The sequence below is a fragment of the Anopheles bellator genome, chromosome 1, assembly GCF_943735745.2.
Source record: "Anopheles bellator chromosome 1, idAnoBellAS_SP24_06.2, whole genome shotgun sequence".
Taxonomy (NCBI): domain Eukaryota; kingdom Metazoa; phylum Arthropoda; class Insecta; order Diptera; family Culicidae; genus Anopheles; species Anopheles bellator.
In genome coordinates this window covers 49,072,919-49,087,444 of record NC_071285.1, presented here as the reverse complement: position 1 = coordinate 49,087,444, position 14,526 = coordinate 49,072,919, and the positions used below count along the sequence as shown (strand labels likewise).

The following is a 14,526-nucleotide window of genomic DNA, read 5'->3' as shown; positions in this document are numbered from 1 at the left end:
TGGTTTCGGTTTTTCGAGTGGCGGCTGTTGCCAGAGAGCCGAAGAATAAAGGTGCATTACTTATGTACAAACGCTATTAGATCAGCTGCCCGGCCTGACCCATCACATACTACTACCGGTACCGGTGGGTTATCGGTGACGTACTCTAGCACAGCTCTGATTGTGTTTGTACCACCCTCAATTACCAAGCATACTACGGGGGTGCTCGAGTGAGTAACTAGGAAAGAAGAACGAGAAGAAGAGAAGAAAAGATATCGGTGTAGAGGTCAAGAAGATAATAGACAGGACAGAGCGGGTTCAGATACTGTCGCACCATCAACCCCAACGCAGAAGGAGCAAAAAGTGTACTAAGCACTCTCGCCGCCAGAGGGATTACAACAGTCAGTTCGACAGAGCATTCAGCGGGAACTAGAAGGAAAAATGCTAAGAATATACGAGTTTGGGGATAAAACACAAACATGAAAGACTTGGAGCGAAAGGGATCGCATTGAAGATAGTACATTAAAAAGACATTGTGATAGGCTACCATTCTGGGGCACTTGCACGACATCATTGCACGACAGCCAACGAGATAGTATGGAGTACGGAAACAATAAAAAAAATTTATAACACAAAATCCACTCAGACAAGCAGAGATAGGAATATAAAGAAAACTCCTTTTTTCACGCGCATAATTTCGGACTCGTCGGTACGCGAGATGTGGTACCTCTAAAATCTACACTTCGTAAGATTGAACGAACCTACCGTACTAACTAAACCACGAGAGCATATGTCAGACAACCGATACGAACGATCCAAATCCGTATTGGCTACAATATTTCTTAATGAATTAAATTAGTACCCAGAAAAAAAATGTAACAAACCTAGCCGCCCAGCATCTGGCCACATATTTAGTCCGGAGAGGTGGCGCTTGGCTGCCCAGCACCTCGGGCCACCGGGCAAGAGATCCCAACAAGTAACTTAATTAATCACCCCACATGCAGCTAATCGAGGGCCAGCCTCGTTAGGCTGTGAGCTGACTTTCGTTGTGTTGCCAACCAGAAACGTATGGGCGAATCATATTTACTGAAGAAAAGCACTCGTACACTAAATTCATCATCATTATGGTACGGCCACGTCGAACAAGGTTTCGCCTCAAGGTGGGCGTGGTGGGCACTTGTGTAGATTTTGCTCCCAAATCAATTCTTCGTTACTGGCACCCGTACGGAGCTAATCAATCTTTCCGGCCGCGCTGAAGGCCGGCCGTTACTGATCGGACGCCGTTACCCTTATCGCCGGCACTGTCACCGTTTCAAGGATCTTTATCGTCACGTCTCCATCCGGTCTATCCAATTAACCTATCATTAGCGGATAACAATCTGTCCCTCGACCTTAGTGAAGAACAATGGACCGTAGGTGTGTCTAGTGGGTTAAAGTGAGAACTTACTCTCAACCGGTAGCGCCAAGCCACTCGGTATGATTGAAGATTTTGCAATTTTGCAAATGATAGGATTCTACAGGACTGTGGTGAATCAATTTCCCTGTCATACCTGGACAGAGCGCCCTCTTACGCTGTTCGTCTACAAAGGGAATAGAAAAAGGGACACATCGTCCCAGCTCGGGACTTAGGGAGAGATGTATCGGATCGAGGGGTAAAAAGTATACCGTAATAGAAGGGCGAGAAACAATACACTCTAAACAAAGCCAACCTGAATGATGCCCATATTTCAAAATTAACCTTCCATTATCCCGATGCCGGAGTCAGGATAGTTGTGCCAGCGACATTAATCCCACCGAAGGCCACCGGAGTACGGGGGGTCGAAGCGGGTTAAGTGAAGGTGTAAGCCCGAACGGTGTTCAACTACGGCTACGCCCTACGCATTTGGAAATGAAGAACGAAAACAAACACACCCACGGGCAAACAGGTCATCGTTGAGAAGGTTAATGAATTTCCTTCGTCCAAAGATGCCAAGTAGCTAGCAAGCAGTGGTGAGAGCTCAGCTTCACCGGATGAACCTGAATCTCTCGACGGTTCGCTACTATCGCTTCTCCCTTGAGCTCCTAATAATCTACCTTCTTCACGTAATTGGTGTGTCGTTAAGATAAATTGTTCATTGCACCGAAGAGAGTTCGCCAGGGATAGGATTATTACGGTGAAAGGTCAACGTGAAAGAGCCACCAGCAGCCATTCCGTGATGAACGCCGGCAAAGCCTGCAGATTTTCTCTTCCTTTTTTGGAGCCCTTACTGCTCTATTCGGGCCTACAGTTGTTTGCCAAGCGGAAGCCACAATCCCAGGACTGGATACGAAAGGACGGTGAATTCATCATATGCCATAAATAGCAGCCAGGGACGGGCGCTTCGGAGCTTTTTATTAACAAAATGTTTTATCATGTTATCTTCTTAGTGCGCACATGTTTCACCTTTTTACGGTGTTACCCTTTGCAACGCAATGTAAGTTGGTGGACAACAAAAACGACCGCAAAGATCGTTCCATTGCGTCTTCTACATTCTAGTTCTAATAAGGGAAACAAATGAAATGCTGAATCGAACTGTGCGATCATCAACTCTCGTTAGCTATAATAATAGTATAATAGTAATTTTATAACGGGGAAAAGAAACGGTTCACGGTGAAGCCAATAATAATTGTAAAATAAACATTGATTGTAGTTTAAAGCAAAAACAATGCACAATCTGGGGCTCATGCACGCCGTTGGTGATCCGTGAGGTCCTTGAAAGCACCATGATTTTCGATGGGTCTAAACAGTGTTCTAATTCTAAAACGTTTGAACTGTACAGAGGAGAGCGTTCTAATGACCACTAGGGCGTGGGATTGGAAAATTTTAAGCCCTGTTAAATACGGTGCTACCATTTTAGTCAGCAAAGCTTAGTTACCTTTGTAGTGAAAATTCATTAAAGATGACAGCATCTTGTCTATAAAATGACAGTTGAAGAAAGGCACAGTTAGCGTGATGCGAGAGCAAAATTTATGCATTCAGATAATGGCTTCGAATCCTCTGCCTGCAAGGCGTGTCACATACGTGGAACCACATACGTCATCAGAAGCAAATCCAGCGTTTTACTGAGTATCCTAAACAAACTATTTCCGTCAACACCATTCTCATGCCTAAGTAAAACCTCTGTTTTATCACACGAACCAACATATTCGTTTCACACGCAAAAGAGACTGAAGAAAATTTTGTTCAATATAGCCACAAGGCCTGTTCCTGATTTTGATAGAACCCGAGAAGGAAGAAAGCGGAAAAAAATCTCTTTATGATTCCAATTCTGAGTGATTCTGAGGATTCGTTGAATTATTTATTCATTCACTTAGCAGCTTCCTCGCCTATCAGAGGGTGTCATACCTGTGCCATTTACATCACCATAAATCTATGTGCATAAATTACCATAATTCGCTAAGCGACCGATTTTTGCCAAGGCCACTCTAGGTGACATAACGCCACTCTAAAGATTACCTTTAGAATGGCCTATACTTCTAAGGATATCGGAAAAGTGATCAATCGGTATAAAAAAACCCTCAAACCGCATCCACATAGTTCGTATTCGTTTGAAGTAATGTTGTTTACTTTTATCTTGATGTTCTTAGCCCGGAAAATATTCCTTAGTTCGAAGTAACACTACCTTGAACGCCAAGGACTCCAAGAACCAAACGGTCGGGTCATTAACAAGGCAAAAGCCACTGAGAGTGCCGCCGGAAGATCGTTAACCAACCATCGCCCTGAACCGTGAAGCCATTTTCCAACTTCACGATACAACGCAACTGTTTACTATCACGTGACCGTAAGGTTTTCCACGAAGGTAAATGAAAATTGATCGCCGTGAATGTGATTAACGTATGCGTTAAGGTTCACATTTTCCTACGTTACCGGTACACACATAACACTACCACGGCGACCTTTTGCGGCCGGCGACAATTGATCAAAGGACTGCAGATTGTGACTTAAGCCGCTGCGACTGGCCGTCGCATGAAAAATTGTCCACGTTAATGGTGATACGCTCATAAAGAGTGCCGTTTTTCCTGCGCTCTCAACGAAACGATTTTCCGGGACGGAATGGGTAAGCGATCCGTAGACACGCCGGCTAAATGGTGTTTATCGCATATTGCACCGTAAAAGTGCGCCACAGAGTGCGCATCCTTGCTCCCACACAGCCAGGAGCGGTTTAAAAAGGAACGACAATAAAAGCTCATTGTGCCCGACAGCCCGTTCCTGTGTGGTCGTCAGAGGCTATAAAAAAGTTCGCCGGAAGAAACGTTAACGTGAACTCCTTCGTCGGTTAGCACCGTGGGTGCCGTGGTGGCGCGGAACGCTACTACTTACAGGGTTGCAGCTTCTGATTCGATATGTATTTCTCCAGCTTCCTTCGCAGGATCAGTTCCGCGCCGTAGCGCCCCTGGGAACCATTGTCGACCAGCAGAAAGTAAGCGTGCCTGTTGTTCAGTACTGCCAGCTTCGATCTATAATAAGCAGCCCGTCCGACGGGGAGAGCAAAATGGAAATGTCAGTGCCGTGCGGTCCTAAAGTGTGATGAAAAATTTGCATAAGCCCGCGAGTGGCGCTCCGCGAAGCACCTCTTACCGAGGCGAGCTGATGCTGTGGCAAGGAACGTCCCGGTTGTGCCCCAGAAGCTCGTGATTACGCTCGACTATACCCCACGGTGCGATACCGATGCTCACTACGCGCCCGGACCGCTGTTGGCCCTCGAGGAGTAGCGCATCGCCGACTTGTTTGGTTACACCTTTGGGAAAACGGAAGAAACGGGTTAGAAGATTAGCATGACGCGATCATTAGTTACTTTGGCGCTCGTTGGTTGGGCGAAACTGTTCAGCTCAACGAGCAGGCAGCACAATAATCAATTCCCAAACCGAACCACTCCTTCTAACCGCGACACTCCCGGGGGGCCTCCAGGGGAAAGTGTATTAACCTTTCGCTTAATCTCCGTTCCCGACGGGCTGGCGCACCGGTGGAACGGAGCGAAACCACCAGCCGCAGCAAAATAATTGTAATTTTCCCAAAATTTCTTACAAACTTCTCCGGGCCGGCCCAGTGTCTGACAGTTTCAGCCCGGGTGCTGCCGGCTTTTCTCGGAACGGAATGGAAGCAACCAGCCAGCGATTTGGTAATGCCATTAGCAAACTTCTCCGTGTTCGTGGTTGCGTGGCGGTAGTTTGACCAGATTTTCAACTATAATTGCCCGGAGCGAAAAGGGAAACAAATGTGGAAAAGGTTGTTAGCAGCAGCGAAGGCTGTCTATTGCAAGTAGTGAAGTGATTTTAAACTTTTTGCTAATTATTTTACCAACTGTCGTAGTTTTTAAGGATTACAAAATCGCTCTCATGACCATCCATATGCTTCTGAGGATGGACACCATGGAGCGTCCCGTCGGATGATTGCGTCCGCGGGGCGACGTCAATCACTCATCGTTGACGGATGGACCATGATTGAATCATGGGCCGTCGAAGCGGAGGCCCAAACGAAGGAGACCCATTCCCCCATCGAAGGGTCGGCCCTCACTGCATTATGCCGGGTCACGCAGTATCAAATTACGGGCACGAAAATTGGCCCGAAAATGGGTTTGTCTCCGATGATGGACGGGCCGAGAGCCGGTGGTCGAAATTTCTCCAGTAAACCAGCTGGCTCCTAGAGTTCGGCAAGGAGTCGGCCATCACTCACCGGTATTGGTGCCTCCGGTAAATATCCATGCACCCGTCGTTTTGGCCGCCTTCAGCAGTCCCTTCCGCAGAACCTGTAAGAACGTAAACGGCATAAGAATGTCATTGTTCGACGGCGACAACACCACCACGGCTTCGCGCTGCAACGACCTCTGGGGCCATTACCTTTTTTAACTTGGTCTGCAGTTCAAAGTTTGCCTTTCCACCCTGGACCGTGATGAGCAGCTTCGGTAGCTCGAGATTCCATTCGCGTGTAAACAGCTGCACCAGGAGCTCGGGCCGCGTATCGTAAGATAGGCGAACGTACTGTGAAATGAAAAGAAGAAAAATAAGCCAGCAGCATAAGTTCACCGTCGATGGAGGAGAAATGACATCGCAATATTGATGAGTGGCACACTCAACCCGATTGCGGGGTTTGCAAACTTCGCTCCTTCGGACAATGGGCCAAACATGCCCGGAAACTACTCAGGACTCCGCGTCTCCGGGAAAAGCACCATGAACGTCAACCAACCATGAACAACAGAGTGGTGTAAAATTTCGAACAAACAAAACTCAACCATTCGCTCACTTCAACACTGATTGAACAGCGGTGCGGGGACGCGCGACTGAAACTTTCATCATTAACGTTCCGCGTGGCCCCAAACCTCGGTAAAGCCCGGTGAGAAAAGTTGGCCAAAGCAGTGACACCGTCGAAGCCCGATAAACAGCTGATCAACCGGTAAACTTTGGTGACAGTGATTGGAATACCCGCACCGGATAATTGAAAATCTGCCAACACCAGTAAATAATTACTGATTGTTTACTGTTTCGCATCTAATTAGCACGCCTTCTAATTGGAATGAAAAATAGAGAGCCCAAGGAGATGTTTTATTAAAAAATACTTTCAGCACCTTTGTGAATATTGTAGCAGCTTCTTCAGCCCTCTCTGCCCAGTCCAATCCTACTAATTAAGCACTCAGGGACTGTGTTCCGAACCACAACTCGCCAAAAGGGTTCCCCGTACGGCCGCCACCGTAGCGGAACCAAACTTTCCGAAAATTAACTTTCGCAGCCACATCACTTCCCTGCACGATGAGACAACTCGATGGGCCACTGCGACCACCGTGGCTGCCACTAACACACTTAACTTACCCTTCGGTCGACTTTTGGAAAACTTTAACTCCTCAAGCAGCCGGGTCAAAAACGCTCGAAGCATAAACAGCCGGCCGGACCGGACCGAGGCGAACATTATCGTTTCATCATTTGCAAAACCTTTGAACCCAATTGCCCGTTGCCACCGTGCTGGGCGTGCCGAGCAAAGAAGGGTTCACTCCAAGTGGATACGGCGGCGACCATTTGATCCTTTCCCAAGAATTTACTGACCTCTCGAGCGGGTCCCCACTCGAATCCACCAGCAGCGCGACCCGGTAGCCCGCGCCCCACTCTGCCCCGTGCCTTACCTGTGCCTTCGTCGGGTGAGCACCTCCCTGGAATTCGATCGTACCGTACGCATCGGTAGCCTGCGACCGGGTATGCTTCTGCGGCAGCCAAATGTCACCCGAAATGCCCGGATCGATGCCCGGCACGAACTGGTGGGTGCGCCGTTCCTGACCACAGCAGCATCTGGGAAATGGAAACGAAGAATAGAAAAACAATTGGTGCCAGTGAATAGAAATTCAATTTCTCACAAGTTTCATCACTGCCCTCCACGCAAAAAACGAGACGGACCGGATACAACGGACCGGAGATACGGTGTCCTCCGTATAAATTAATATACATTTAACGTAAAACCAACCAACCGACAGTGGTATTCAGACAATCGGTGTCCCGAATGGCCCGTTATTCGGTTTCGAAGGAGTTTCTTGTTCAGTTTAGTTCATGAATAATAAATCGAGAACCATTTGAAAACGCACCCGTAATTTGCCTTTAAAACTAGGTACTTCTAAGTCTCTCACTTCAAACTAAGGTTCGAGCTTAAACTTCCCATTGAACGGTGCCACGAAAAGAATTTGGTCGTGAATGGGAACGGACGATGTAACAATTAAACCAGAATCCTTTCCATACATTCCGCCCGTTACTGTGAAGCTGTAGATCATTGCCGTAGCAGCATTGGCCATGCATTGGAGAGCATTGGTGAAAGGAACCAGGCGCCTCCATTATCCCGGCGACAACCCACCAACCATGATCACAAGGATCACACTAGAGTCAAATGGCAAAAGAGCAAAAGGAAAGAAATATTCATCAACCCTACGTCGAGGTTCGCACATCATAAAACGGAAATGCCCACATCCTTCCGCCGTGCGCCACCATTCTCCAGGCGCCGAGCCCAGACGGCGGGTCACGTGCAGAACAAGCAAACCCGCAAACCCGTGACTGCGGTGGACACATACTGTGTGTGGCCCTCGGAAGCGTGCTGGTGAGTAGAGAAACCGGCCCGGAAATGCAAAAAGAGAAGGCGAAATCCTTTCTCTTCGCCTTTATTTACTTTTTCCAGAAAGCGCTTGCCAGCTGCGGGCAGCGGGCAGGAGCCTGGAAAAACGAGGAGCGAGGAAATATTGCGGTCGGATTCATTTCTTCCCGCGTTCCACATCGAGGGAAGGCGGCAAATATTACGTTGTTTTTTCCGATGATAAACCCAAATCAAATGCCTTTCACCGCATTATCCTGCGAAACGGTGGGGGATGCTATCAACACTGGACCCCGCTCGCGTGAGGGACTCGCCGTTCGATGAAGAGAATATGACACCGATCCGCCGAAGTGGACGGTGGCCTGTGCCGAAAGATTTGATTGCTGCTCACTTCACTGTCATGTTTGTGCCGAAGAGACATCTTCGACGGAGGTTACTGGTGGCCACTAGCCCAAATTGCATCACAGTTCATTATACGCATAAAGTAACTTTCAAAAGTAATCGATTGACGAAAGCAATTAAAAGTTGCGCCATCACCGGCGCTAACCCGGTGATAGCTCGGGCTGTGGTAAAAGTAACACCGGCTGCTTGTCGAGAGGTAATCCTCAAACAAAAACCCAGAACTCAAAAGATTGCTTTCCAACCCCCCCCCGAAAAGGTTGGCTAACAACATGGTTGAGGCTCTTCGCTTCCACCAGCTGCTCCAAACCGTGGGCGAAGGGCCCACGAAATCCAGCAGCTTATCAGCTCACACAGTCAACGGCAACATCTGTGAGGCTAAAGCCCACACGATGTCGGGCGACGCGGCGACAACCTTATTGATTACTTTCTTGACCTTCCACCAGATGACGCTGATGATAGCCGGGGCGCGATACCCGGGGCGGTGTCCGACAATCCACGGCTTGATCCCTGCTAAACGGACACCACCTATTTGTAGTGGATCGGAGACGGAAAGTCACGATAATGGCTGGCGCACGCTCTGTCACGCACGGTACGGAGTCATCTCTACCCGGGGGTCGCAGGACAGCCCGAGAGCGTCGGAAGGAATGCATCCCGGAAAAGCACGGGGGGTCGGTCGAACCGTGAGAAGCCGCGCGGGAGAAAATGTGTTTCCTTTGATTCTCTTTGATTACGTTTTATTGGTGGCATTAGTGCCATCAAAAGTGTTCGACCCACCAGGCGTCTCCATTGGCAGCGTTTCCCGGCAAAGCTTTTACGAACCCCGCCCCAAGACGGGACTGTGGTACTTTTCTAGCCCCACATTTAAAATGACTCACGGCCAGAGTTTCTCGGCAATTCTCATCAATATACTGAAAGATCTCAAGCCGTTAGAGAAACACAGTTTCCAGCGGAGTGCCCACGATTTGTTGGCTCAAAATTGGAAAAGATTTCAAGAAGTAGAGTTTTAACTTCAACTTCGCGATGATTTATAGCGGAACGCAAACACAATTTTCTATCAACTAGCACCGAAAGCCGGCGCACACGGATGATTGAGGATTACCGTGTCGCACCACACACAAAAGAGGGCGAATTGAGAGCGCTCTTCCTGGCCAACCTGAAGGAGTTGTGTTGCCGGCTGGTGGTAAGCAAGCAGTCCTCTCCAAGTCCCATCTCTAGTCCACTCGGAGCAGCTAGCCCCGGTGGTGTTTAGGCGGCGACAAGCTTAGCGTTTTATCACACTTTGCCAGGGCACTAAACAAAAAATCACTTTGCCCCGCCAGGAGCCAAGGAGCGTGCCTTTCTGGTGACATTCTGCTGCCCCGGGACTCCTCGATTTTCTCAACAACAGCCCCACAACCAGAACAGCTCTCATGAAGCCACGGAAGTCTGTTGATTTACACTCCTTTTGGGGTCCTTTTGCTCTTCTTGTGCGGCAAAAGCAGCAACGTCCACAGAGAGAGGTTTCCTTTTTTCTTGTCATCCACTGAACACTGTGCGGAGCACGATGATTATGGCATCAAGCAACACTTTGCCAAAGGCTCAAGGGCGGGCCAAGTGTACATACTAACTAGTCATCGTCGTCGCGTCCGTGCTGCAAGGTCCATCATACTCTGAATCACCCCCAGACTCTGAGTGTCGCGTTTACACTTTAAAGCACATCACCGAGACCGCATGTAACAGGCACTTGACCGAAAACCGTTTTCCACTTGTTCCGTGATCCGAAGACGCTTTTCTTGGGGCGCGCGTTCATCGGAGCTCCTTATCGAAGCGCAGCAGATGATGATCGCGTTTCCTTCGTCCCGATTCCGTCTCAATATGTTACCGAGAGGTATCCGACAACGGAGCACCGGGAACACGTAATTAATTTTCCTACACGCCCGCCGGTATCGATCCCTACCTGCTGCTTAATGATGTCAGTCGAGTGCAGTGCATACCGGGTGGAACCGGGAACCCCGGGACCGAGGCACCTGAGCCTGACCGGATACTGCAAACAGCAGACAGTGACTGCGGTGCGGTGCGCAAAGGAAAACCTGTCATCGATGCTTGGGCGGCGTTCTCGGAATTTAGAACGACACCTACGGCAGCACTCGACGGTGGTGCTGCTGCGATGCTGTACCCCTCGCTCTCGCATGTGGAATGCTGAGGAATGACAATTAGTGGCAACGTTTTGACGTCAGGCATAAACTGTGCCATAACGCCACACGAGCCAAGAGTAAACATCGGTTCGCCTCCGGCAGCACTCCGGCATTGCGTTGGATTGCTGACTGCGAAATGGAGAACCGGGTGTTTTGCTTCGCTTCTCTTTGGGTCGTGCTTCACGAAGACCCTGCACTTCAACTGCATACTAACTATACGCGTATGCCGCAAAAGTACTACTCTACACTGGAGTGAAACTGGATCCCCAACAAATTAAAGCCCAGTGCCGTAGAGCACTGCGAAGAGCTGGGTTCATATTTCAATTGTATATGTTTTTAAAGCAGATTTTTCGCGGAAAGCAACCCCCATCCGAAGGATTACGCGGAACGTACACAAACAACGTGAAGAGGCACGTGAATCGGTCCTTCTCAGCACAGAACGATGAGTGAAATGCGTAGCGTACGTCGGCGAGCTTGGGGTTCATCAAATGCGGGGCAAAAAGCGTGAAATAATAACGATCTAATCCTGCTTAAAGCTGGCCCGACGAACCCAGCACATCTCGGTGAGCCTCTCGGTGAGTTTGAGCTGCTGACTCTCGGGTTGGATTTTCTTGCAAATTTGTTGACATACTTCGTACGAAAACGTAGCGTAAGCTTCGAGCCGTACCCCAACAACAGGCGTGTACACAACAAGCACGGGCAATTGCGGCAACGCACGCAGGTCGACTTCTGAAGTCGCGGCTTCGGCGAAATCTCAACAGCAAGAAACAGAAACTTTTCCCTCCGATTCTCGACCGGTTTTTTTGCTTCTGTGGCTGTGTTTGTAGCTCACTTTCTTTCGCACTAGACACTGCTGCCAAAGGGATCCTCTTTCTGTGTTTTTTTTCGGTGGCAAACTTTTGCTGCCTGTCATTTATTTTATCCACATTCTTGAAAACTCCCCAACCGGTACTTACCGGCGGGTTCACAAAGGGGAATTGGTCCTCTGTGTGTGCATTGTTTCGTTTTCGGCGGTGCTTTTGTTGTTTCCCTTTTTTGCACATTTCAACGACAAGGGCAAGCTGTTAAAGAGACTAGTGAAATTGACTTGTTGCCAGACGGCCCACTCGGTCTCGAGATAAGCGAACATTATGTTTGAACATTAATTTAATTTCCATTTATTTCTCGTGCCACCGTGCCAAGGCGCCAAGGAAGGCTGTTAATAAATCGCCGAAGAGTAAGGGACAGAATTTAACTTTTAAAGTTATTGCGTTAACATCGGGACATTTTGCACACTTTTCCGCCACTTTTGGGAAAGGTGATTAACCATAAATCGCGACCTTAATTGCATCGTACTTCATCGGTTCTATCCATCATTACTCTACCCAACCAGACTCGAGTTCCCTCGAGTTCCCGAGTTCCGCGCACAACGTAACGAACGGCAATCGAATCGTATACCGGCAATGCAAGCTTATTAAAATGCTAATTCAAAATGAAATTCCGCTTCGGCGACACACTGTTCTGAAGCACTTTCACCGCCACAAACGGAAAGATTCCGAGACGATGGGTGTACATTTAACGAATTAAAGTAATCAACCAAATGGAACGGAAATTAACCAGGGCGGTTGGCCCAAGCATAACCAATCCCAGGCAGGCATGTCCCGGCAGAAATATCTGCCGCTGAACGTTGGGAACTTGGCAGACAACTCTGTCAAAAGCCGAAGTCGAATTAGTGACAAAAAGTATCATCACCAAAGAGTGAGACGTTGATTGGTCTACTGACTTTGACGCCCTATTTACTGGCCGTGATTTGTGCCACCCGGTGGCACCGGTGGAGTCTATGAGTAATGGATGCTTCATTAGTCAAATTAAACACCCGCCGAGTGTGGCGAAGAGACGGGTTCTCGAGCCCAATTCGATTTGGTGAGAGAAATCCAATTTCCCATTTAATAACGAACGCGACCTGTCAACCCTAGAGCGATCCTATACGGTAAATGCTGAATGAAAATGCACACAATCGTATACATTTACAGGCCCATTTACTCATTTTAGTTTGTGGTGGGGATATCTATTAACTCATCGAAATGAATCATATGCTTTCATGGGCCTTCCATAAGAAATTCTTTCAATCATATTCAATGAAACAGACAAAAACCATTTCAATATCGCAGACACAAGCCGGCAGCACCATAAATCTCCTGGGACAATTTCGGTACGCTCGCCCAATGATCGAAAAAATTCTGAAAGACTTTCGACTCCCGATACGTCAAATCGAAGAAAAATAGACATCTTTACAGCTCGACGGTGTGTCCCGACTGCCGGCTCGGTTGCCCGGTCCCGTCTAATGGGCCAATCGTTCTATCGTTTGCTCTCCCCGGGGAGCTATTTTTCATTCCACCGTCGATAGTCCCCGCTCCACCGTTCGGTGCGTGCTCTCGGCGGGATAAATAATGTCTTCTCTTAATTTTTATGCTTTGGCGTACCGTTACAACCACGATATGCTTTTAGCCATAATCACGCCCCACTCGCCGTTGGAACGGGATTTTCACGGGACGGTTTCGCACACGGTTTCGCATGGAACCGCATCCGCAAAACCACCCGCAGAAAGCCGGACCAACCCAGTGAGGGGGTAAGAAACCGCTTCGGTAATGCTTTTGCTGAATGTTTTTGCTGCAGTCCCGCAAACGAAGGACAGTCGCAGTCGCAAGGACACTCGAGCAGCGAAACCGATCCAACCCACAAAAAAAGTCCGGTCACTGGTGTAGGTGCGCCTGGACGGCGGCATGCACGATGGCTTCATTCAAGTGCACATGCTCCTCTGCTACATGTCCACTGCGGTGTAGAGGGCGAACTTCCCGGCCAAAATTATCGATTTTGCAATAACCGACCTTGCCCCGTGCAGTACCACAGGAGACGGTACCGAACCCGAGCACTGATCGGCCGAGGTCGGCTTCACGAGAAGGCGTTCAAATCTCAAGCCTCCCGGCAAAGTAGGTCAAACGAGTAGAACCGAGGCCAAGGGTGTGTTGCTTCCGGGGAATACGGCTCGAACCGACCGCAGGAGCCAAGAATGGCACGTTTGTGGTTTGACACAAGTGTGGTATGAGCAGTTTTGAAACTAAATCAACTGAAAAGATATGCTTGTTTTCTCGGGCCAATTTGGAGCAGACACTTCACCTCTTGAAAGTCGTTCGGTGTGTTGTAAAAGCAAACAACATGACCCCGGCCCGGATTCATTCTGCTTCAACACCAACGACGACATGTGCTGATTTGTATTGTAAACTTGGTAGCGGCACGAACCAGCATAAAATTTCAATATTATATAGCAACGGTTTTCGTCACATTCACGAGCCAAGATTCACGGCCAACGGGCGGATAGGGAATAAATTAAAACTTCGCCCACCGCTGCCGGTTCCGGCGGATGCGCCACACTGCAACACCTACGGTGTTCCGTCAGACGCGCGCTAACCCCGCAGGCCTTTCGCTGCTGGTGTCCGTAAGCCGCTCGGTACCTTCACTTTCTCGAGGCCGGATATCGCTAGGCCATGACCTAACCCAACCGGGAGCCCGCAAGGTAGTACTTTTAAACCATTATTCACCCGTCACCACTGGCGAGCACTGGCCTGCGAGTGGCTCTCCCTTTAGTTGCATGAAAAATGGCCCCGGAGGAAAGCTAAACTTGGCCTCATTAAAAGTTTAAATTCGATTCGGGTCTAAAACTAAATAATGCAGAAATTATGGCGAAAGGGCCCGGAGCATTATTACAACTCGCCACAGTGCTGTTTTATGGCCAAAGTTTCCCTGGCTGCGGTGCTGCAACATTCGCTGCTACACCTCAACGTGCATGTATAATCGAACGATGGTATTAATATATAGTTAAGTTTGGGCAACTTTTATTTGTCTTTATTCGTCCAC

The 14,526-nt window shown here is 48.7% G+C and overlaps 1 protein-coding gene across 1 annotated transcript in view; it reads right to left on the bottom strand.

The window, feature by feature from the left end:
* Positions 1-14,526, bottom strand: part of LOC131215773 (transient receptor potential cation channel trpm) — a 41,862-nt gene that overhangs the window by 10,280 nt on the left and 17,056 nt on the right. Inside the window, exons 3-9 of the mRNA XM_058210170.1 lie at positions 7,110-7,272; positions 5,836-5,976; positions 5,672-5,744; positions 4,577-4,736; positions 4,319-4,455; positions 2,874-2,912; positions 61-217 (exon numbers count right to left, since the gene is read on the bottom strand). Coding sequence (XP_058066153.1) covers positions 61-217; positions 2,874-2,912; positions 4,319-4,455; positions 4,577-4,736; positions 5,672-5,744; positions 5,836-5,976; positions 7,110-7,272 — 870 coding nt within the window. The remainder of the gene's footprint in view (positions 1-60; positions 218-2,873; positions 2,913-4,318; positions 4,456-4,576; positions 4,737-5,671; positions 5,745-5,835; positions 5,977-7,109; positions 7,273-14,526) is intronic.